The sequence below is a fragment of the Trachypithecus francoisi genome, unplaced genomic scaffold (assembly GCF_009764315.1).
Source record: "Trachypithecus francoisi isolate TF-2019V2 unplaced genomic scaffold, Tfra_2.0 Lachesis_group2, whole genome shotgun sequence".
Classification (NCBI taxonomy): domain Eukaryota; kingdom Metazoa; phylum Chordata; class Mammalia; order Primates; family Cercopithecidae; genus Trachypithecus; species Trachypithecus francoisi.
In genome coordinates this window covers 165,841,454-165,866,964 of record NW_022681465.1, presented here as the reverse complement: position 1 = coordinate 165,866,964, position 25,511 = coordinate 165,841,454, and the positions used below count along the sequence as shown (strand labels likewise).

At 42.1% G+C, this 25,511-nt stretch overlaps 1 protein-coding gene across 10 annotated transcripts in view; it reads left to right on the top strand.

Annotated features, from left to right (window-relative positions):
• GRAMD2B (GRAM domain containing 2B) overlaps nucleotides 1–25,511 on the top strand; it is a 125,045-nt gene that overhangs the window by 75,563 nt on the left and 23,971 nt on the right. For 5 of the 10 annotated variants that reach the window (XM_033181399.1, XM_033181390.1, XM_033181389.1 and 2 more), the window contains exons 2-3: nucleotides 20,078–20,197; nucleotides 24,642–24,753. In XM_033181399.1, coding sequence (XP_033037290.1) covers nucleotides 20,078–20,197; nucleotides 24,642–24,753 — 232 coding nt within the window. Of the gene's footprint in view, nucleotides 1–20,077; nucleotides 20,198–20,941; nucleotides 20,985–24,641; nucleotides 24,754–25,511 lie in introns of all 10 variants that reach the window. The other 5 variants (XM_033181397.1, XM_033181392.1, XM_033181391.1 and 2 more) reach the window with 2 other exon arrangements.

The following is a 25,511-nucleotide window of genomic DNA, read 5'->3' as shown; positions in this document are numbered from 1 at the left end:
AAGGGACCACAGAGAAGGCACGGCAGCTCAAGAGGAGGGTGCTTGGGGGCAGCATAAGAGGTTCCAAGCCAGAAAGGGAGGCTTCACATTACAGAGGACCTGTTTGCTGGACTCATCTTCAGCTTTATCCTGTAGGCAACAGAGAGCCAAAGGGGTTTTAAAGGAGGAGAAGGAATGATGTGATCCTATTTGGGCTTTGCAAAGATCACAGAGCAAAGTGATCTTCCATATAGATGGAAGGAGAAGAGGTCACATATAACTCAAATGAGGTAGGGAGGTATAGCGGTCCAGGCAGGAGGCATTGAGGACCCTAGCTAAGTCAACTAAATGAGGGAAAGAAAAAGAGGGGACTTAATTAGAAAATATTAAGAAGGTACAGTCTACAGGTCTTGGTGTCTGGCCGGGCTTGGAAAGAGAAGGCTGGTCATAGTATGGGAGTAATAGAGGCTTCAGTCACTAAGATTGGAGTTGTGTGGGCCCTCAATGAACTCATCTTTGTTTCCTTATTTGTGAAATGTGGATAACACCTGTCTTACATGCCTGCCTCGAAAATCTGTCTAACATGCCTGTCTTACATGCCCGCGTGAGGGTTAGTGTGGTATCGTGGTGTCATGGGTATGAATGCTCCTTAAATGGCAAAGCACCATGCAAATATAAAGTCATTCGGGAAATCCAGCAGAAAGGAGTGGCAAGGAAGAGGGAAGAGGCAGAGATGTGTTTTCCAAAGCAACACGTTTAAAGTGTAGATAGAGAAAATGCATATTTATGGTGAGAAAAATTAAGGACAGTAAATAAAGACGTCAAATATAAAATTAAAATATTTTAGATCCACTGCTTATTTCCTTGAAGGAGGTACTAGCTGTCATGTACAAATTATATTCAATCTAATTATTCTATCCCGTAAAAGTTAGCTATATTTAAGATATTGGGGTAAACATTTTAACAGCAGTGAAGAGTTATCACTAGTTCCACAATTATTTCATATGTTGATACTTGTAATAATTAAAATCATGTATAATATATTTTTACATAACAATATGGAATAATTCTATATTGTTGACACTAACATGACAAACCACATGGATACATTCTAGGGAAAGCCAAATACAGATATGAGACATTCACATTCTTAGGTAGATTAACACCTTTGAAACCTCACAATTTGAAATAACTAAAACTACACTCTCTTTTATTTTTTGCCATGGGATATCATGAACTTCTTTTTCCTTACGTGTGTCTAATTTGAGGGTGTTTTGGTTAAACTAAAGCCTTTTACATAAAACTGCTTTCACCAATATACAGATATATTCCACTTTTTTAAAGTGACAATGTCTTTCTTCTCTAGAAGTTGAGTCCCATTAATTTTTTATTAGAAAAAGAATCCTTAGCTTTAATAATACTTGGCATTTAAGCAAAGAGAATTTTCACATGTGCTGCTGACGCCCATGTTGATTCACTTTGTGGGATATGGCCTGAGACCCGAACCTGGCCTCTGGGAAAGTCCTGTATGTCACATCCTGTGAACACCCTACTCTGTCCTCATGTGTGTGTGGCTCTGCACTGTAAGATCAGAACACAGGAGACTGAGGAAGTAGCAATGCGGAGTTTGAGTTAGGGAGAAACAAAGGCACAGGTTTCTGGAACTATTTTGGACCCCCATAGTAACTTTTAACTCTGCTGCAACGCCCGTGTACTTGGTCTTTTAAGCTCTCTCTGGCTTTTGATATCTTTTTTTTTTCCCTCCTACATGAAACAGAAGACAGAGTTACAGGAAATGAAGGGTATAAGAGGAAAGAAAGAGCTATAGTCATCACAAATGCCAGGGTGGCAAGAGGCAGCTCTTCTTTCAGGGGCTTAGCTGAGGGCCAGAGGAGCACACCTTGTCTCCACGGGAGTGGAGAGGGGTGCCTGAAAACAAAAGCAAACATTTCTCTCTTCTAAGTCGGCTTCTAATGGCCCTGGTTTTTGTCTGTTTTAAGCTAAAAGGTTATCGCACTATTAATAGGTAAAAAATTCTCTTCTGACCACATACATGTATTTCTAGCATAATATATTCTCTCTCTCTCTCTGGATAAAATTTATTAGCATATTAGCATAAATATAATTGTTGTAAGGTCAGACAAGAGATTTGAAGTATAATTCAAGGGGAATTTGTATTCACATAATGAAACATTCTGCTGTGAAGTTTACTAGCAATGCCTCTCTGGGTTATCATTTTTGACTCGTCCCATTTCCTTTCTCACCTATCACCTGGTCCTCATTCATTCTCTGTCCTAGAAGAGAACCTCTAAAACTGGTGTCAGTCCATTCAGCCTGCTGCAAAAAAAAAAAAAAAAAAATGTTGCTCCTGTGTCCCGGCCAGTCTGGCTCTAGCCTCAGCTCAAAGGGGCCCAGGTATGGCTCAGGCTACCACTCCATAGGGTGCAAGCTATAAGCCTTCGCGGCTTCCGTGTGGTGCTAATCCTGCAGACATACAGAATGCAAGAGTAAAGAAGGCTTGACGACTTCCACCTAGATTTCAGAGGATATATCAGAAGGCCTACGTGCCCAGGCAGAAGCCTATCATGCAGCGTAGCCAACACAAAAACTCTACAAGAGCAGTGCTGAGGGGAAATGTGGGGTTGTGCCCCCACACAGAGTGCCCACTGGAGCACTGCCTAGTGGAACTGTAGGAAGGGAGCCACTGTCCTCCAGACCTCAGAATGGTAGAGCCTCTGGCAGCTTGCACCCTACATCTGGTAAACCCACAGGTGCTCAACTCCAACCTGTGAGAGCAGCCAGAGAGGCTGCACCCTGCAAAGCTGCAGAGACAGAACTGCCCAAGGCCTTGGGAGCTCACTCCTTGCACCAATGAGCTCCATGACTTGGTCTTGAACTTCCAGCCTCCAAAACCATGAGAAAGAAATTTCTGTTGTTTACAAGTATGTTAGTCCATTTGCATTGCTATGAAAGAGTACCTGACACTGGGTAATTTATAAAGAAAAGAGGTTTAATTGGTTCATAGTTCTGCAGGCTACACAGGAAGCATGGTGTAAACAATCTCAAAAGAGATCGTTTTGGAGCTTTAAGACTTAATGACTGCCTTGCTGGGTTTCAGACTTGTGTAGGGCCTACTTCCCCTTTCTTTTGGCCGACTTCTCCTTTCTGGAATGGGAATGTTTATCCAGTGCCTGTATCACCATTGTATCTTGGAAGTACATAACTTTTTTTATTTTACAGGCTCATTGGTGGTAGGAGATGAGTCTCATATGAGACTTAGTACTTTAGACTTGATGCTGGAACAAGTTAAGACTTTTGGGGACTTTGGGGAAAGTACGATTGTATTTTGCAATGTGAGGATGAGATGTGAGGGGCCAGGGGCAGAACGATACGGTTTGGATGTTTGTTCCCTCCAAATCTCCTGTTCCAATGTGATTCCCAGTGTCAGAGGTGGGACCTGGTGGAAGGTGATTGGATCACGGCAGTGGTTCCCTCACAAATGGGTTCACACCATCACCTTGGTGATGAGTGAGTTCTCACTCAGTTCGTATAAGATCTGGTTTTTTGAAAGAACCTTGAACTTCCCCTTCTCTCTGTTGCTCCCACTCTCACCATGGGACGTGCCTGCTCCCCCTTCACCTTCCACCATGATTGTAAGCTCCCTGAGGCCCTGACCAGAAGCAGATGCTGGCATTATGCTTCCTAGACAGCCTGCAGAACTGTGAACCAATTAAACCTCTTTTCTTTATAAATTACCCAGTCTTAGGTATTCCTCTATAGCAGTGCAAATGGATTGATATTCTTGTAAACAACAGAAATTTATTTCTCATAGTTTTGGAGGCTGGAAGTTCAAGATGAAGTCATCAGCAAATTCAGTAACTGGTAAGGACATATTTGCTGTTTCAGGGATGGCTACGTTTTGTTGGATCCTCATGTGGTGGAAGGGACTAATGAGCTCCTTACAAGGGCATTAATCCCATTCATGAGGGCTCTGCCCTCATAATCTAATCACTTCCCAAAAGCCCCACATCTTAATGCCTTCACCTTAGGGGTTAGAATATCAACATATTGGCCGAATAGGAACAGCTCCAGTCTCCAACTCCCAGCGCCAGCGACACAGAAGACTGGTGATTTCTGCATTTTCAACTGAGGTACTGGGGTCATCTCACTAGGGAGTGCCGGAAAATCGGTGCTGGTCAGCTGCTGCAGCCTGACCAGCGAGAGCTGAAGCAGGGCGAGGCATCGTCTCACCTGGAAGCACAAGGGGGAAGGAAATCCGTTTTCCTAGCCAGGGGAACTGAGACACACAACACCTGGAAAATCGGGTAACTCCCACCCCAATACTGCGCTTTAAGGAAACAGGCACACCAGGAGAATATATCCCACACCTGGCCGGGAGGGTCCCACGCCCACGGAGCCTCCCTCACTGCTAACACAGCAGTCTGCAGCGATGGATCCACAAGGCAGCAGCGAGGCTGGGGGAGGGGCGCCCGCCATTGCTGAGGCTTAAGTAGGTAAACAAAGCCGCTGGGAAGCTCGAACTGGGTGGAGCTCACAGCAGCTCAAGGAAGCCTGCCTGTCTCTGTAGACTACACCTCTGGGGACAGCGCACAGCTGGAGTCCAATAGGGGAAGCAGCGGGGGCCGGTGCAGACGCGAATGACTCTGTCTGACAGCTTTGGGGAGAGCTGTGGATCTCCCAACGCGGAGGTTGAGATCTGAGAACAGACAGACTGCCTGCTCAGGTGGGTCCCTGACCCCTGAGTAGCCTAGCTGGGAGACATCCCCCACTAGGGGCACTTTGACACCCCACACCTCACAGGGTGGAGTCACCTCTGAGAGGAAACTTCCAAAGGAAGAATCAGACAGGTACACTCGCTGTTCAGCAATATTCTATCTTCGGCAACCTCTGCTGCTGATACCCAGGCAAACAGGGTCTGGAGTGGACCTCAAGCAATCTCCAACAGACCAACAGACAGTCCTTCTGACTGTCAGACGGAAAAACTATCAAACAGGAAGGACACCTATACCAAAACCCCATCAGTACGTCACCTTCATTAAAGACAGAGACAGATAAAACCACAAAGATGGGGAAGAAGCAGGGCAGAAAAGCTGGAAATTCAAAAAATAAGAGCGCATCTCCCCCTGCAAAGGAGCGCAGCCCATCGCCAGCAACGGATCAAAGCTGGTCAGAGAATGACTTTGACGAGATGAGAGAAGAAGGCTTCAGTCCATCAAACTTCTCAGAGCTAAAGGAGGAATTACGTACCCAGCGCAAAGAAACTAAAAATCTTGAAAAAAGAGTGGAAGAATTGACAGCTAGACTAATTAATGCAGAGAAGATCATAAACGAAATGACAGAGATGAAAACCATGACACGAGAAATACGTGACAAATGCACAAGCTTCAGTAACCGACTCAATCAACTGGAAGAAAGAGTATCAGCAATTGAGGATCAAATGAATGAAATGAAGCGAGAAGAGAAACCAAAAGAAAAAAGAAGAAAAAGAAATGAACAAAGCCTGCAAGAAGTATGGGATTATGTAAAAAGACCACATCTACGTCTGATTGGGGTGCCTGAAAGTGAGGGGGAAAATGGAACCAACTTGGAAAACACTCTCAGGATATCATCCAGGAGAACTTCCCCAACCTAGTAGGGCAGGCCAACATTCAAATTCAGGAAATACAGAGAACACCACAAAGATACTCCTCCAGAAGAGCAACTCCAAGACACATAATTGCCAGATTCACCAAAGTTGAAATGAAGGAAAAAATCTTAAGGGCAGCCAGAGAGAAAGGTCGGGTTACTCACAAAGGAAGCCCATCAGACTAACAGCAGATCTCTCGGCAGAAACTCTGCAAGCCAGAAGAGAGTGGGGGCCAATATTCAACGTTCTTAAAGAAAAGAATTTTCAACCCAGAATTTCATATCCAGCCAAACTAAGTTTCATCAGTGAAGGAGAAAAAATCCTTACAGATAAGCAAATGCTTAGAGATTTTGTCACCACCAGGCCTGCCTTACAAGAGACCCTGAAGGAAGCCCTAAACATGGAAAGGAACAACCGGTACCAGCCATTGCAAAAACATGCCAAAATGTAAAGACCATCGAGGCTAGGAAGAAACTGCATCAACTAACGAGCAAAATCACCATGACAGGATCAAGTTCACACATAACAATATTAACCTTAAATGTAAATGGACTAAATGCTCCAATTAAAAGACACAGACTGGCAAACTGGATCAAGAGTCAAGACCCATCAGTCTGCTGTATTCAGGAGACCCATCTCACATGCAGAGACATACATAGGCTCAAAATAAAGGGATGGAGGAAGATCTACCAAGCAAATGGAGAACAAAAAAAAGCAGGGGTTGCAATCCTAGTCTCTGATAAAACAGACTTTAAACCATCAAAGATCAAAAGAGACAAAGAAGGCCATTACATAATGGTAAAGGGATCAATTCAACAGGAAGAGCTAACTCTCCTAAATATATATGCACCCAATACAGGAGCACCCAGATTCATAAAGCAAGTCCTTAGAGACCTACAAAGAGACTTAGACTCCCATACAATATAATGGGAGACTTCAACACTCCACTGTCAACATTAGACAGATCAACGAGACAGAAAGTTAACAAGGATATCCAGGAATTGAACTCATCTCTGCACCAAGCGGACCTAATAGACATCTATAGAACTCTCCACCCCAAATCAACAGAATATACATTCTTCTCAGCACCACATCGCACTTATTCCAAAATTGACCACATAATTGGAAGTAAAGCACTCCTCAGCAAATGTCAAAGAACAGAAATTATAACAAACTGTCTCTCAGACCACAGTGCAATCAAACTAGAACTCAGGACTAAGAAACTCAATCCAAACCGCTCAACTACATGAAAACTGAACAACCTGCTCCTGAATGACTACTGGGTACATAACAAAATGAAGGCAGAAATAAAGATGTTCTTTGAAACCAATGAGAACAAAGATACAACATACCAGAATCTCTGGGACACATTTAAAGCAGTGTGTAGAGGGAAATTTATAGCACTAAATGCCCACAAGAGAAAGCAGGAAAGATCTAAAATTGACACTCTAACATCACAATTAAAAGAACTAGAGAGGCAAGAGCAAACACATTCAAAAGCTAGCAGAAGGCAAGAAATCATTAAGATCAGAGCAGAACTGAAGGAGATAGAGACACAAAAAACCCTCCAAAAAATCAATGAATCCAGGAGTTGGTTTTTTGAAAAGATCAACAAAATTGACAGACCACTAGCAAGACTAATAAAGAAGAAAAGAGAGAGGAATCAAATAGACGCAATAAAAAATGATAAAGGGGATATCACCACTGACCCCACAGAAATACAACAACCATCAGAGAATACTATATAATGCCTCTCGCAAATCAACTAGAAAATCTAGAAGAAATGGATAATTTCCTGGACACTTACGCTCTCCCAAGACTAAACCAGGAAGAAGTTGAATCCCTGAATAGACCAATAGCAGGCTCTGAAATTGAGGCAACAATTAGTAGCCTACCCACGAAAAAAAGTCCAGGACCAGATGGATTCACAGCTGAATTCTACCAGAGGTACAAGGAGGAGCTGGTACCATTCCTTCTGAAACTATTCCAATCAATAGAAAAAGAGGGAATCCTCCCTAACTCATTTTATGAGGCCAACATCATCCTGATACCAAAGCCTGGCAGAGACACAACAAAAAAAGAGAATTTTAGACCAATATCCCTGATGAACATCGATGCAAAAATCCTCAATAAAATACTGGCAAACCGGATTCAGCAGCACATCAAAAAGCTTATCCACTATGATCAAGTGGGCTTCATCCCTGGGATGCAAGGCTGGTTCAACATTCGCAAATCAATAAACGTAATCCAACATATAAACAGAACCAAAGACAAGAACCACATGATTATCTCAATAGATGCAGAAAAGGCTTTTGACAAAATTCAACAGCCCTTTATGCTAAAAACCCTCAATAAATTCGGTCTTGATGGAACGTACCTCAAAATAATAAGAGCTATTTATGACAAACCCACAGCCAATATCATACTGAATGGGCAAAAACTGGAAAAATTCCCTTTGAAAACTGGCACAAGACAGGGATGCCCTCTCTCACCACTCCTATTCAACATAGTGTTGGAAGTTCTGGCTAGGGCAATCAGGCAAGAGAAAGAAATCAAGGGTATCCAGTTAGGAAAAGAAGAAGTCAAATTGTCCCTGTTTGCAGATGACATGATTGTATATTTAGAAAACCCCATTGTCTCAGCCCAAAATCTCCTTAAGTTGATAAGCAACTTCAGCAAAGTCTCAGGATACAAAATTAATGTGCAAAAATCACAAGCATTCTTATACACCAGTAACAGACAAGCAGAGAGCCAAATCAGGAATGAACTTCCATTCACAATTGCTTCAAAGAGAATAAAATACCTAGGAATCCAGCTTACAAGGGATGTAAAGGACCTCTTCAAGGAGAACTACAAACCACTGCTCAGTGAAATCAAGAGGACACAAACAAATGGAAGAACATACCATGCTCATGGATAGGAAGAATCAATATCGTGAAAATGGCCATACTGCCCAAGGTTATTTATAGATTCAATGCCATCCCCATCAAGCTACCAATGACTTTCTTCACAGAATTGGAAAAAACTGCTTTAAAGTTCATATGGAACCAAAAAAGAGCCCGCATTGCCAAGACAATCCTAAGTCAAAAGGACAAAGCTGGAGGCGTCACGCTACCTGACTTCAAACTATACTACAAGGCTACAGTAACCAAAACAGCATGGTACTGGTACCAAAACAGAGCTATAGACCAATGGAACAGAACAGAGTCCTCAGAAATAATACCACACATCTACAGCCATCTGATCTTTGACAAACCTGAGAGGAACAAGAAATGGGGAAAGGATTCCCTATTTAATAAATGGTGCTGGGAAAATTGGCTAGCCATAAGTAGAAAGCTGAAACTGGATCCTTTCCTTACCCCTTACACGAAGATTAATTCAAGATGGATTAGAGACTTAAATGTTAGACCTAATACCATAAAAACCCTAGAAGAAAATCTAGGTAGTACCATTCAGGACATAGGCATGGGCAAGGACTTCATGTCTAAAACACCAAAAGCAATGGCAGCAAAAGCCAAAATTGACACATGGGATCTAATTAAACTAAAGAGCTTTTGCACAGCAAAAGAAACTACCATCAGAGTGAACAGGCAACCTACAGAATGGGAGAAAATTTTTGCAATCTACTCATCTGACAAAGGGCTAATATCCAGAATCTACAAAGAACTCAAACAAATATACAAGAAAAAAAAAAACAACCCCATCAAAAAGTGGGCAAAGGATATGAACAGACATTTCTCAAAAGAAGACATCCATACAGCCAACAGACACATGAAAAAATGCTCATCATCACTGGCCATCAGAGAAATGCAAATCAAAACCACAATGAGATACCATCTCACACCAGTTAGAATGGCAATCATTAAGAAGTCAGGAAACAACAGGTGTTGGAGAGGATGTGGAGAAATAGGAACACTTTTACACTGTTGGTGGGATTGTAAACTAGTTCAACCATTATGGAAAAGAGTATGGCAATTCCTCAAGGATCTAGAACTAGATGTACCGTATGACCCAGCCATCCCACTACTGGGTATATACCCAAAGGATTATAAATTACTCTACTACAAAGACACATGCACACGTATGTTTATTGCGGCACTATTCACAATAGCAAAGACTTGGAATCAACCAAATGTCCATCTGTGACAGACTGGATTAAGAAAATGTGGCATATATACACCATGGAATACTATGCAGCCATCAAAAAGGATGAGTTTGCGTCCTTTGTAGGGACATGGATGCAGCTGGAAACCGTCATTCTTAGCAAACTATCACAAGAAGAGAAAACCAAACACCGCATGTTCTCACTCATAGGTGGGAACTGAACAATGAGATCACTTGGACTCGGGAGGCGGAACATCACACACTGGGGCCTGTCATGGGGAGGGGGGAGGAGGGAGGGATTGCATTGGGGAGTTATACATGATATAAATGATGAATTGATGGGTGCTGACGAGTTGATGGGTGCAGCACACCAACATGGCATAAGTATACATATGTAACAAACCTGCACGTTATGCACATGTACCCTAGAACTTAAAGTATAATAAAAAAAAAAAAAAGAATATCAACATATCAATATTTGGTGGACACAAACATTCAGACCATAGCACCCGGTTTCCCTGACATTACTCTCTTGCAATACCCGTCTATCAAAAGGTAGACAATAATTTTCTCATGAGTATCAGGTTCATAAACTGTCACATCTCAGGAAACCATGGCAGGGCCTGTTATTCCCTCCTAAATTCAGAAGCACCATTATCCGTCCATCAGTAAGTCTAGCCCCTCAGCCACTCTATTCCTTATCATTCTACTCTCCTGGCAGTTCTCGTACTACAGATACCACTTCTCCTTGGCATTCCTGATATATAAGTCAGTTCTTTCCTTTCTCCTCCTTTGTATACTAGTAATAGAACCTTTTATGACTCTTGCTTGAAGTTCTCATCCTCATAGCTTTGTTCTCTTTGATCTTCTGTTCCTTTAAAGTGAGGTTCCAAATTGGTCTTCTTTATGATAGACCTCACTGAGTAATGAAAATTTTCATTTTCTCTAAATATGTTTTTCTGGACTTTAAAACTAATTTAAAACTAATTCTTTCCTAAACACAGTCTTCAGGACAAAAACTTTAATCAAATAGATGTCCTCTAATATATCTTAGGTATATTAAAGTGGCTCATTGTGACATCCAACTGCTACTGGAGAAGAGCTTCAAAAAGGAATGAAGATATGAGGCCAAGGTGGGCGGATCACCTGAGGTCAGGAGTTTGAGACCAGCCTGGCCAACATGGTGAAATTCTGTCTCTATTAAAAATACAAAAATTAACTGGGCATGGGGGCACACGCCTGTAATCCCAGCTATTCAGGAGACTGAGACAGGAGAATTGTTTGAATCCAGGAGGTGGAGGTTGCAGTGAGCCAAGATCACACTACTGCACTCTAGCCTGTGCAACAGGCTTTTTAAAAAAAAAAAAAAAAAAAAGAGGAATGAAGACAGAAATTCAAAAAAAAGTGCTTAAAGTCTCTGCCCCTAAAAAGGTTATAGTCTAGTTTGGAGGAGATATATTCAGTATATGTTTTTAGAAAGTTTGGTAGTATTATGCAATGCAAAATAGCATTCATATACTGAGGCTGTAAATAGCAAAAGAGAATTCACTATCAGCAGCATCAATCTTCCTTGGCTGGAAACTAGAAAAGTCCATTGCTACCTCCTTGCTGCATTTTATAATTTACTTTGTTATTTTCCAACTGTGCTTGGCCTCAAAATGCTACTGCTGTGAAGTTAGTTTGATGAAGACAGTCTTTTCAAGTTTCCATATGGTTTCAAATTATTGCTCATCTAAGTAATAATCAGTTTGAAAAAATAAGTTTGCATACAATGCCAATTCAGCGGTGGGGAAAATGAAACGACTGACCTTTTTCTCTTGCTCCCACCCGCTCTTCCAAAACTTGTCAACCACACTTGGGAAGGAGTTCGTTCATGAGGTAGGTTTTGAGATAAAATTTAAGCCCAAGACCTTTTTAAAATGGCTAATTGTTTTCCTGTATTGCAAATAGATGTCTAGGCAATAAGTATTAATTGCATAATTTCTTATATTATTGATAATAAAGAGATGGAGGTCAGTATCAAAGTGGGGATGTAACTGGATTTGTTCAGAGTCTGGTATGATGGGTTCCTGTGTGTAGAGAGGAGGGAGCAGAGAACTGAGAATCAATGCATAGAGGAAGGACAGAACATGATATAAGTGCAGCCAAGGTAAGAAGACCAACATGGCTGGAACAGAGAATTCCTTTTGAAAAGCAGAGGGAGATTGCAAAACTGGAGGGTCTTGGCTCGTGTCCAGATGCCTCGATCTGGTGCTCAATAGAAAGCCATTGTTGACTCTGGAGCATGACATAATGGAGGCGGTGTCTTAGGAGGATGAATTGCACATTGATGTCCCAGAAGTCTTGGAGAGTAAGATCCTAGAGATCATTGCTGTGCGTTCCAAGGGTGGAAGGGAAATCACTGCAGCTGCACCCACTCTCTACTGTTGACTTCATCTTAAAGCAGTGACAAAAACCCTTGGGGGTGTTTGGTTACTTTTTTAAAAAAACATAAGCTAGTTTGAGTTGGGTTTCTGTCTCTCCAGAATCAGAATCTTAATTAATTGCTTTTTGGAGTTATATGAGTTGCCTTAGGCTTTCAAAGAGACATAATATTTTAGGAAAACAGAATTAGGAGTAGATATAGAGGCAGGAATGAATCACATGATTGTTCATGGGACAATGATTTGTCCACTTTCATGAGAACGGAGGGGTCTTCTTTGAGACCATATTGAAGAAGTTACTGGAGCCAGATGGTGGCCTCTGCTAAACCATTTCTCTAGCCTGCTATTGCTGCTGGTGTTTAGGTATTCATTTTTGCTACAGCAGTGTGCTTGAGACTCAGTGGAATTAGTTTCCAAACTGGCGGAACCTCTCCTCTGCAAAATCTGATATTCTTTTTATTGTTGACCTATTTGGGGCTCTTTGGGTTTTATTAGATACAGTTTTCTACCTGCTATCAATATAACGTCTATTATGTCTAAAACTAAATTTACAAAATCCTTCCCACCAAACTACAATTTCTCTCGTGTTCCCTATAACTGTTAGTGGCAATGCCATCCTCTCCATCCCCCAGATAATCTTGGTGTTCTCAAATGTTCCTCTCCATTGCGTGCTCTCCCTAATCATTCCAATGTTATCTCTGGATTTTCCCTCCAATGCAGTGTCTGCTTCTTGCCTTCAGATTCACCTCCCTACCTGCCTTTCTGTTTTCTCTCGTCTCTAGCTTCCACCCTCCCTTGTTCTTGTACAAATAGGAATATAGTCCTCCAGAAGCCCATAGCCCATCAGGTCCATGATGTATAAAAGGTGGGCATTTAATATCTCGTCATTTCATTCCTTCTGTTTAAAAATCTTCAATTAATACCTGCCACCAGTCAAATGAAGTCTAAAAGTAGCCTTCTCTCGTTAGGAGTCAAACTTCACAACTTAATTTCTGCTTCTTCCTGCTGCCTGTACTTCAGAAAAGAAATTACTGGATTTCCTTGTGAGAGTGACTTTTCCTTGTCTGCATATTTTGCTTCTGCCTTTCCTTGTGTTTCTCGTGACCTTATGGCATCTCTGTGAGTCCAAATTGTATGTATCCAGCTCAAATCTCAATCCTTCCACAATAATCATTGTATAACTACAGCGTTTCTTCGGGCAGAGAGGTGGCACCGATGGCTGTGATGCAGTAATGAAAGTTTTGATGTCTCCAATCCAAAGGACTGTTTTATTTTTACTGTTTTATACAACAAATAGAAATATAATTTACATTTCTCGTACTGAAATATATTTCTGACAGCTATATTTTTCTACTTAACTAGAAAAGACATAGTGCCCTCCCCATACACAAGGGTGTCATGCTTATTTCTTCCACACAACTTCTCTGAGTCTCCTCTTTACAATTAGAAGAGGTTTCTGAATTCCTTAGACACCTTCTTTATGACACAATATCCTTTATGACATGTTTTGTTCTTTATTTATGTACTAAACTTAAGTTCCCAGTAAAGCCTAAGTCCTTTGAGAACATAAAATCTGCTATGAGGTTTTACACATAGTAAGAGCTCAAACATTTGAAGATAGTAAATCCACTGATTTTTATTATCCACTTTGTACCTTACATCTTTGCTACAAGGATATGAATAAAACTTTTAAAATTGTTTAAATGCTTACCAAAATACTATAATTCATTAAAATTGTATAATGATCTCAATCCCACCTCTCCCATCCCCTATCTGCCTCCTCAGTAGCTACCACTTTTTGTTGTTGAGATAGGGTCTCACTCTGTCACCCAGGGTAAAGTGCGGTGGCACAGTCATGGCTCACTGCAGCCTCAAACCCCTGAGCTGTAATCCCAGCTACTCAGGAGGCTGAGACAAGAAAATCACTTGAACCTGGGAGGCAGAGGTTGTAGTGAGCTGAGATTGTGCTACTGTACTGCACTCCAGCCTGAGTGACAGCAAACCATTAGATAAATTGGCAAAATGTACATACAAACAACTAATTCACAAAACAAGAAAAATTTTAATAAGCGCTTAGATATATGGAAATACACTCAGCTTTACTCTTAAGAAGAAAATGCAAATGAAAACTGTAAGTGGAATATTTTTTAGCCTTTTACATTTGCAAAGATCAAAAAGTTTAGCACTAGTCATGATTAAAATGATTATTGTTATTTTGTGTGCCAGCTATTAGGTACTTCAAAATATGTATATTTTTAAGACTAACACTTTATTAGTGAGAAGATATAAACACTGTTGTATATTTGGGTGTGAATCACAAAATGTCTACTGAGGGCAATTTGGCAATAGCTGTAACATTTTTTCTATCATATACATTTTGATGCAGCAGTTCCATTTCCAGAAAATTATTCACATGTTATAAACATATAAGGACATTTGTGCAATGTTGTTAGTATTTGCAAAAGACTGGAATCCACCTATATGCCCCGTCAATAAGGAACTGGTTAGATAACAATTCATCCTCACAATGGAACTTTATGCAGTCATTTAAAAAGTATGAGGAAGATCTTTAGGTACTGACAGGGAAAGAGCACCAAGATACAATAAGTAAAAAAAAAAAAAAAAAAAAAAAAGCAAGGCATAGAATAGCATGCTATCTATCATTTGTACTTCAAAAAATGCACATGCTGATATGTGCACAGACTCTCCCAGGAAGGACACACAAGTTGCTGGGAAGAGTAGGTGCTTTTGTGGAGAGAAACTGGGTCACCATGAAACAGGGGTAAAAAGAAATTTGTTTTTCTATTTGTAACTTTTAAATGTTATACTTATGCTTATAGTACCTATTCAGAAATAAATATGTAGATAGATAAATGAAATGTGTAGTTGTCCAAACAAAAATATATGTATCAGAATTGTAAATGGAAGGTCATTCTTCTTGACTTATAAAAATCTAATTTGGGAGATTCCGAGTTTATGAAATTGGAGAAGCTGACGGGTTTCCCAGCCATCCTGTCTCCATTGCTCACTCTGGTACTTCCACACTCCATTCTCTTTCCTTCTTTTGGTCACTGTGAGGCCTCTCTTTATTTGTACTATGGCTGCTGTCCAGCCCTCTTCCATCTCTATAGCTCAGCTCTTTGCTTTCCAAAGAGTGTCTGCCAGCCATGGAGCCACTGAGCAGGCAGCTCTCTGAAAACAAACGCCTATGAGGCCCCAGATCTTGGTGAATCAAGATGCCAACCTGGTTTTCACTACAGGGTTTCAGCAACACTCTACTTTCAGAGACCCACCCATGACCACAACAATCCCATTTCCAGGAATTTATTCTATGAAGACCCTCTGATGAAACATATCTTATCTTCAAGACTCTTCTAAACCTTTGTTGGTCAAGACTGTGGCTTTAAAATGATCAGACTTCTTAAAAAATAATGGTAGATATAAAACTACCTCTACTTCTGCTACCATAAGGAAGCTTAGTGACATATTTTTATGCCTTTAGCTTAGATTAACATGTAAGTAGACTCAAACACAGGGACTCACCACTGTAAGTAGAAGGGAACACACCTTCTTGGACTGAACCACAGTGAAACACTTGTTTTCCTTCACCTGAGACACAGCTTAATCATAACTTCTGCCCTCAGCTACTTATTTACTTGGACTTGCATGTGATGGTGCCTGAATACAATACATTCCCAGCGGGAGGGGTAAAGGGCCAGTGATGTGACAAGAGAAAGGCATATTGAGTTTACCTGAAACTCACAGATACTATCTCCAGGAGGAATGATGGTTGCCTCCACATTAGAGTTCTAATTCTGAAAAATTGTGAAATCCAAATTTAAGTCATCATCAAACTAATGAGGTCTGGGAAGTGACAAATATTAGATGATTGATAGAGATTGTACAACCTGTTTTTGTATTTATAAATTGTGTAACAGTGTGTGGCAGTGTTTTCTTGAAACAAGGTTTTCCTAGCCAGCAATAAAAATATTGTCCCCTGGCCAGGAGTGGTGGCTTATGCTTTATAATCCCAGCACTTTGGGAGGCCAAAGTGGGCAAATCACTTGAGACCAGGAGTTCGAGACCAACCTGGCCAACATGGTGAAACCCCGTTTCTACTACAAATACAAAAATTAGCCAGCCATGGTGGCAGGTGCCTGTAGTCCCAGCTACTCAGGAGGCTGATGCAGGAGAATCACTTGAACCCGAGAGGTGGAGGTTGCAGGGAGCGGAGATCACGCCATTGCACTTCAGCGTGGGTGACAAGAGTGAAATTCTGTCTCAAAAAAATAAATAAATAAAAATAAAAATGCTGTCGCCTAATAGGTGAAGTCAGGTTTAGTTGTTATAAGCATGACTGTCTCACTGCTTTGAAATTTCTACTAAAAACCTTTCAGGCAGGGACCATAACTGAGGCTTAAAGTGGGTTGGAGATGGGAGGAGGAATAACCTGCCAAGGCCAAGTGAAGGTTGGTCCTGTGTCTCCAGCATCTTCTACTGCTTCTATGGATACTTAACAACCACCAGCTCACTTACCTGCCTCACCTACAAAGCTCTGAGCACCCTGACAGCAGGGACCAGTCCAGTAAATATTTGTTGAAAAAGGAGGATTGTTTTTTTTGGTTTGTTTTTTCAGTTGACTCTTTTAGTCAAAGTCCATAACAGGGCTTTGTCTTCTGGTTAAAAAATAAATAAAAACTGATTTCCTTATTTTCATGATTTAAATGAAACCTGTTCAGCTTCGTTGACCGTAGCTTTACAGTTGCTGAGAGGCCTGATTCAGCTTTATTGACTTCAAAGTTTCCAAAAGGCCTTGAGGAAGCATTCCATTTCCCCTCCCACACTGCTCACTCAAACACACGCTAGCCTCTGCTGCTTGAATTCTACATAGTTTCAGTCTGCTGCTGACAAGACCTCCAAGGTAAGGGACGCTTGCAGGAATAATCTTGCCTGTGTGAGGAATTAACTTGCTTGAGCCTGTAGCATCTTTAAGTAAGCAAAAACCTAAGATCGAATTGACCCGTTGGTGAATTTCACTTCCTCTTTGAGATACTACATAATTAATCCATATCATTCAATCTATAAATGACCACCGTGAGCAAATACTGAGCTGAGTGCCGTGGAAAAAAAAAAACAGACATTCCCTGCCTTTGAGGAACTTAGTCTAGTGCTGGATAACTAAGATTTTTGGGAGAAAAGGTACCAGTACAAGGTATTAATTAATTAGATGCCTAGTGAGTTATAAAATCAGCAGGCAGCATAGAGACTTTTAAGCAATGTGGAAGATGTGCCCCCTGGCTAGGGCCTTCAAGGAGAGAACCAGTGCTGAAGACAAGACACAAGCTGAAGGAGAAGTAAAGTGGAGAGTATGTAGGAAAAAGGTACTTTGAGTACAACTGTATGTTCCATCCTTGAAAGACATTGTTTGAGTAGGACAATCTAGAGGCATGCACTGTAATCTTTTCAGTGCTAAGCTGAGTCCCAAAACAGGACCACCTCATGTGGTTAAGCACTTAGTCACCTGCGCTGCACACAAAAGCCTGACCAAGATGGGTCAGGGTCAAAGAGGGACTGAAATCTAGCCTCAGTTTTGCTGCCTTCTGACGTTGGTGCTGGGCCATTTCTGCCCAAAGCAAGGAGCACCTTATCTCTGCCAGGAGCACCTTTTGCAGAGTGGTTCTCTGTACACAAAGATGCTGTACAGGACAGCTCTGGCCCTCCCTCTAAGCCTTCATCTGATCCTGCATAAAATCCAGTAAATACCTGAATAAATGTTGAGATGGATTATTGAAGTTCTATACCCAGTCTCTACTTAAAGAGGGCTTCTAAAGTAGATTTCTGCCTGAATCTGTTGAAGAAGAGAGATAATGTGTGTGTGTTTTGGGGGAAGAGAAAAAAGCCAGAGATGTGCTTTAAGGCCTCTTAACTATTCTAAAATTCTTTGAGTCCACAAATTAAACATGGTGTTAAGTTTAATAAAGTCCAATTATTATTTAAACCAAAACACGGTTTTCCTAATAATATTTCAAGGCCTTGGCCTTCCGTGTACCTTTGTCACATAATGCAATTCTGTTATGGACTGAGCCCTTTTAATGTGTGTAACTGTTTTAAGTACTTTGAGAAGAATTGAAGAAATAGAAGGTTGGACCTCTGTCCTCAGATATGTATCTACTAGGAAAAAAGAAATGCTTACCACAAAATTAAGACCATCAACCATTTGGCCAGGCGCAGTGGCTCATGCCTGTAATCCCAGCACTTTGGGAGGCCAAGGTGGGCGGATCACCTGAGGTCAGCAGTTCGAGACCAGCCTGGCCAACATGGCAAAACCCCGTCTCTACTAAAAATACAAAAATTAGCCAGGCGTGGTGGCGTGCGCCTGTAATCCCAGCTACTCGGGCAGGAGAATCACTTGAACCCGGGAGGCAGTGATTGCAGTGAGCCGAGATCGTGCCACTGCACTCCAACCTGGGCAACAAGAGTGAAACTCCATCTCAAAAAAAAAAAGTAGCAACCATTTGTGGGGGTTATTAGTTAGATACCCTTGTCAGATATACCGGCCTTGATTCTGACACTACAATAGGACTCCTCGCCTAGGCTGCAATTTTCATATGCTGTGAAAAGTGGTCAGCAAAGCAACCACACAGCTTAAATTATCCAGTGGCATTTCCTGCCTGCACAGTCATATCCAGGTGAGAATACCAAATAGGTGGTAAATAAAAATGAAGATTAGCTAATTTCTCATAGCAATGCCATCTTAACATGTCTTTCTTTATGCTCAGTCTCCATGGAGTCCTCACATCCTCAGAAGTATCTATCGTTTGTGTTTTACTGAGCTGACACACCAAAGAAGTTCTGATCCATAAAAAACATTTTGTATTTTTCCTTCAACTTCCCTTCCTTTCCCACTTTCCCATTGGAAATGGTTTCCCCTGCTTCCCAAGAATCTTCACTAGCCTACTGATGGAGCCCACTTCTGCATCCCCCATGCTGGTTGTCCTCTGTTGGTTCTATGCACAAACCCTCTTGACTCACCTTCCACTCTACTCCCTTCCACCTTCTCTTTTATCTAGGTCAGACCTAGGTTTTCCAAAGCCTATTGATCATGACTGTAGGTCAACACCATCCTAGACCCCAGGGTTAGGACAAAGATGAGTAAGATTCCCACCCCACCCTGGAGCTCTCACACTGAAGAGTTAATTATGGGGATAAATGGATGAGTAGGTGGTTGTGGGGATGGATGGAGAGAGAGAACACAAAGGCTTTGCAGACAGACATACTGAGTTTGAATCTCAAGTAAGATAGACGCTAGCTCTCTGAACTTAGGCAAGATAGCAGGAGCCTCAGATTCCTCATCTATAAAATGAGGGTAGTAATTCCTACCTAGTCTGGGTGGTTGTAAAGATCAGAGACTGTAAATTGCTTAGAGAACTGCTTGGTTAAACAACATGTAAGTGACATAAGAGAAGTGCAAACAAAAGGGGTGGGGGTTCCCAGAGGGAAGGCTCACACCTGCAGGAGGCCACACATGAGTGTCTGTGTGTGTGCGTGTGCGTGTGCACATGTGCAGGGCCCTCCCAGCCTCCAGGTGATCTGACTTCCCCAGCACAGCCTATGCAGAGCAGCAGAGCTGGGCAGCACAGCCTATGCAGAGCAGCAGAGCTGGGCAGCACAGACCTGGGAGCCAGCAAGTCCACACAGTCTGGCATTTACAAGTGAAACAGGTATGACCTGCAGCTACTGCCATTGGGGCACCAGGCAAGGGGTTAGAATGGAGATTGGGAAAGGGCCTAGCTGTCAAAGTTAACTAGCCTATCAGTGGGGAATGAAAATCATTCCACTCTAGAAAACCGGGTTACTTCATCGTTTTCCTTCCAGCTACCTCTCTCTGAATGTCTAAGTTGAAGCGTTTTCCTTTCTTCTTCAGCTCAGAGGCTGAGAATGGTGTGGAGGAGAAAAAGAAAGCCTGCAGGTCGCCAACAGCCCAATCCCCTACCCCACCTGTGGAGGCCGACTCCCCAGACCAAAAGAAAATCATTAGCCTACGGTGAGTCCTCCATTGACTCTCTTTGTTCTCTTTTGTCTTTTGGGGAGAGGGCATTATGGGAGGAGCTGGGGTTTTTTGTTAAGAGTGAGGATGTATTAATACTATAGACAAATAATACTCCTGAGAAAGAAAGAAAGAATGAACATTTTTCCTCGATACCCAGGCAGCATCTTTTTCTCCCTCCTGCCCCAACCTTCAGCAGAGCATCTGCACCTTTCTGAAAGCGCTGATTTTGCTAAGTGATGAGGCCAGAGTAGCCCACTCTCAGGCATATGTTTAGAAAGCACCTGGGAAGGCTGGCCAGGTTGGAGTGTCTGCCCAGCCTTGGGTGTGCCCACCTGGTGTCTCATTTTCCTGGGGGCCATGAAAAAGCCAAGGAAAAGAATCCCCATCCCAGAGACCCATCAGGCCACCAGTTTCCTGTGACAGACGAAGAGAGGGAGGGGCAGTTTGGTTGTGGGGCTGGAGGGGAGAGGTGGTTTTGAGATGTGTAGCTGTAGCTTCATCATTCCCAGAGGCACCAACTACCGTTTGGTAGAGACTAAAGTTGCTTTGGGGCACTTAAAAGATAGCAGTTAAACCAAGAGTGTGTGATGGGGTAAGTGCAGTTTATCTAAACTGAGTAGAGAAATCATTGTTGTCCTTCACCATTATTAGAACTTTTAGAACTGCTACCTTCTACTTCTTTTGGTCTCTGCTGAAAGATTGTTAATTCCACTTTTTGCTTCCTTCCTGGCTTACCAGCCCATGTCTTCTCTCCAAATCTATGCTTCATTCAGGACCAAGAGTAAGTCTTAACTCTTCCCCAAATTTTCCTCTTCTGACTCTAATTCCCAATTATCTCTCCATCTTTCCTGCATGCTGTTTTGTGGCATCTCACTTTTTTTTTTTTTTTTTTGAGACGGAGTCTCGCTCTGTCGCCCAGGCTGGAGTGCAGTGGCTGGATCTCAGCTCACTGCAAGCTCCGCCTCCCGGGTTTATGCCATTCTCCTGCCTCAGCCTCCTGAGTAGCTGGGACTACAGGCGCCCGCCACCTCGCCCGGCTAGTTTATTTTTTGTATTTTTAGTAGATACGGGGTTTCACCGTGTTACCCAGGATGGTCTCGATCTCCTGACCTCGTGATCCACCCGTCTCGGCCTCCCAAAGTGCTGGGATTACAGGCTTGAGCCACCGCGCCCGGCCTTTTTTTTTTTTTTTCAGTCGGAGTCTCGCTCTGTCACCCAGGCTGGAGTGCAGTGGCACATTAGCTCACAGCAGCCTCCACCTCCCCGGTTCAAGCGATTTTCCTCCCTCAGCCACCCCAGTAGCTGGGACTACAGGCGTGCACCACCATGCCCACCTAATTTTTGTGCTTTTAGTAGAGACAGGGTTTCATCATGTTGACCAGGCTAGTCTTGAACTCCTGACCTCAGGTGATCCACTGGCCTCGGCCTCCCAAAGTCCTGGGATTACAAGCGTGAGCCACTGCGCCTGGCCAGCATCTCAGTTTAACCATTTTTTTCCCTCTAGTTGTTTCCCCTCAAAGCCTCACCTAATGCTTCTCTTCACAAAGGCACAAGGCACGTTATTTCTCATGTCTTTCACCACTGTTGGCTGACTACAGCAGACACCTTAAAAACACTGTTGGTTTTACTCCAGCTTCCCCAGGCTTCAGTAATACTAACACACTCTCACAGGACATGCTTGCTAAACTTCATGGGCATGTGGTCTGTGCAGCTGGAAAGGACCCACACTTGGTTTAATGCTCCCCTCTTGCTATCCAGAAATGCTTAATAATTTTTATGTAAGGGGGCCGGGCGCAGTGGCTCACACCTGTAATCCCAGCACTTTGAGAGGCTGAGGCAGGTGGATCACTTGAAGTCAGGAGTTCAAGACCAGCCTGGCTATCATGGTGAAACCCCATCTCTACTAAAAATACAAAAATTAGCCAGGTGTGGTGGTGCATGCACTCGGGAGGCTGAGGCAGGAGAATGGCTTGAACCCAGGAAGTAGAGGCTGCAGTAAGCCGAGACTGTGCCACTCCAGCCTCAGCAACAGTGTGAGACTTTGTCTCAAAAGATTAACTAATTAATAATTTTTATATAAGGGACCCCACATTTTCATGTTGCACTGGGCTTCCTGTCACCTGTAGGAAGTGAGAATAACAGGGTTGAAAAGACCCAAAGAAATCAGTATTATATACATACATACCCTGTCCACAGGGGTCAGTGTCATGCAGACGAACCCCTTATTGCTTCTGCTTTTTGAAATTATCAAGGGTAGAGCCACCCTACTTGTCATATTTGCTTGCAGGCCATGGATCTTCAAACAGTCTGATCATTTCCTTGCCCATTCCATTAACATTTATTAATTTGAATCAGTAGAGATGATGAATTCAAATCTGTGAATAGTATAAATAAAAGGTAAGTTGACATTTGTACAGATCATTTTATTTTCAAATAGAGAACAAATGTTTTTTTCATAGCTTCCAAAAAAAAGTGATCCCTAGAATTCCCTGGGAATTTACATCTGTGAATAGTTTAAATGGCCTGTGTCTGAAATTAAATTCATTTACCTTGAACAGCTGAGGGGTATTTGACCTGTGATTTGAGCACTGTGGAATCATACACTGTAGTGGCTAGAAGAGGCCTAGGACTTCATATAGTCCATCTTTTCACAGCTGAGAAAACCAGAGCATAATTCTCTAACTTCAGTCCTTTCTGTTTATCTGTGACACCCATGTACCACCTGAATTACTTCAGATTGTTCTTAAATCCACTTTGAACCAATTTTTTTTTAACTGAACCTCATTTTAAGGAATAATATCGTGAAATCATGGATTTTATGTGCCATTTCCTCTCAGAAACATTAAAGCAACTTCACGATCGTAAAACGTATTCGTATATATAACTCCAAAAATCATCCGTGCATGCTACTTTGAAGCGACTGCTTTTAGCCGTAGGGTTGAAGACACATACAAATGCACACATCTACTAAAATGGAAAACCAGGACTAGAATCGCCTTAGAAAGAAACTCCGGAGCTCTGACCTCTGTCCTTAACAGGAAAAAGGAAGATTTGGCTTCAAACATGTTTTTTTAGTTTCATTTTTGTTTTATTCTGATTTCACTTGTATTGTATTTCCACTCCGGGATGTGTTCTGCCTTTTCCTCATACCCGATTCTTGCTTATCCTCTTAGGCTCAGCATTTCAAGCCCACATTATTCTCTTGTTTTCCTCTTCTCTTTATTTACTTTTTTAAATTTAACTTTTTTATTTTTTTGAGACAGAATCTTGCTCTCTCCCCCAGGCTAGAGCGCAGTGGCGCAATATCAGCTCACTGCAACCTCCGCCTCCCAGGTTCAAGCGATTCTCCCGCCTCAGCCTCCCGAGTAGCTGGGACTACAGGCGCGCACCACCATGCCCGGATAATTTTTGTATTTTTAGTAGAGATGGGATTTCACTATGTTGGCCAGGCTGGTCTCAAACGCCTGACCTCAGGTGGTCTGCTCACCTTGGCCTCCCAAAGTGCTGTGATTACAGGCGTGAGCCACTGTGCCCGGCCTGTTTTCCTCTTCTCTCACCTCCTGTCAGACTTATTGGCTCCATACCTTCTCCTAACTGCTGTAATATTTTTTGTTTGTTTGTTTGTTTTGGTGCTAAATCATGTATTGCCTTTTTTAAAAAGTGTTTGATGCATGCGTACACAGGCGCCTTAAGGACAAAGACTGTGTTATGGGCCCCAAGAGATTTAACACAATGCCCCACTCAATTAATACTTGTTAAATATTAGTGGAATTCTGAAACAAAAATATTCTTTGATTGAACTATAGCCGCAATACTATTTAGTAGTTTGCCTCAAGTACTCCTTTTTACATACTGATTAAAATACTTTTAAAATGACATAATTATTTTCACAACTTGATCGTTATTTCACCCTCTATAAGTTACTATTTCTACAGTTTTTGATTACAGCCTGCTGAAATCCTTCCAGTGTTCTAAAGCATGTGCTGTGTAAATGCTCTCAGAGTACCATGAATGATTTTTGATATCCAGAAAAGAAAAACAAATGTCAGGTTTTCTTAAGACGATAGTATAACAATCAAGATTTATTACAATAAATTAATGAAAAATGTATCTCGTAGGCCAGGTGTGGTGACTCATGTCTATAATCCCAGCACTTTGGGAGGCTGAGGCGGGTAGATCACTTAAGTTCAGGAGTTCAAGACCAGCCTGGGCAACATGGTGAAATCCCATCTCTACAAAAAAATGAGCTGGGCATGGTGGCACACACCTGTAGTCCCAGCTACTCGGGAGGCTGAGGTGGGAGAATCGCTTGAGTCCTAGATGGGGAGGTTGCAGTGAGCCGTGATCATGCTGCTACACTTCAGCCTGGGCAACAGAGCAAAACTGTCTCAAAAAAAAAAAAATTATCTTATAGACACCCTGGACTTTCTTTCTTTAGGTCAAAATCCAGTTTTGATGGTGCCTCTTTAGCAAGTGATAAGAACGACTGTAAAACAGAAAGCAAAAATGACCCTAAGACTGAAAGAAAAAAGTCTTCATCTTCCAGCCAGGTAATTTGAGAATGGAATTTGTATTGTCTTAGGGGGTGACAAGACTATTGAAGCCAGTGACAAGAAGGAACTCAAGTATGCACCTTCCTGCTGGTCAGGACTAAGATAGGCATAGAGTTTAGACAATTTAGAGGAACAAACAGGCAGCAGTTCCTCCAGTCCATTTTTTATCCATGTTATATTCCACAACTCACTTTTCAGCACATTGCATGGTGGTGAGTTCCATGCTGTGGCCTCGAACTCTGACAAATACCCAGAGATCAGGGACCAACACAGAGTCACGTGCTTATCCAATAATTAACAAGACAAGGGGAGTTGTGACATCCTTGTACTGAAATTGAAGAGTCTGATAAGGCATCTGCCTGAATAGTAGTAGGCCAGCCAACTGCACACAGAGGAGTAAGACCTTTGAACAGGGTCAGGATTATTCTCCAGAACTAATTTTGGTTCTGCTCTAAAATACACCCAGATAGGAAACAAAACACAGTTTTATGTCATCAGAGAGTGTGATACATGTACTGGGGCCAGGAGTTTGGGTTTCTTTTAATTCTTCACCCCTCTAAATACTTGAATATGTGCCTCATAAGAGCTAAACCAAAAACCATCGGCACACCCAAGAAATTTAAATATGAAATGTATTAAAATATTATTAATATAAAATCCACTTTTGAATTTCCATGGTAGTCCCGGTAATAAATACCCTTTATAAAGGTGTTTTTTTCCTCTCCAGGATCCAATCAAGAGTCACATACTGCATG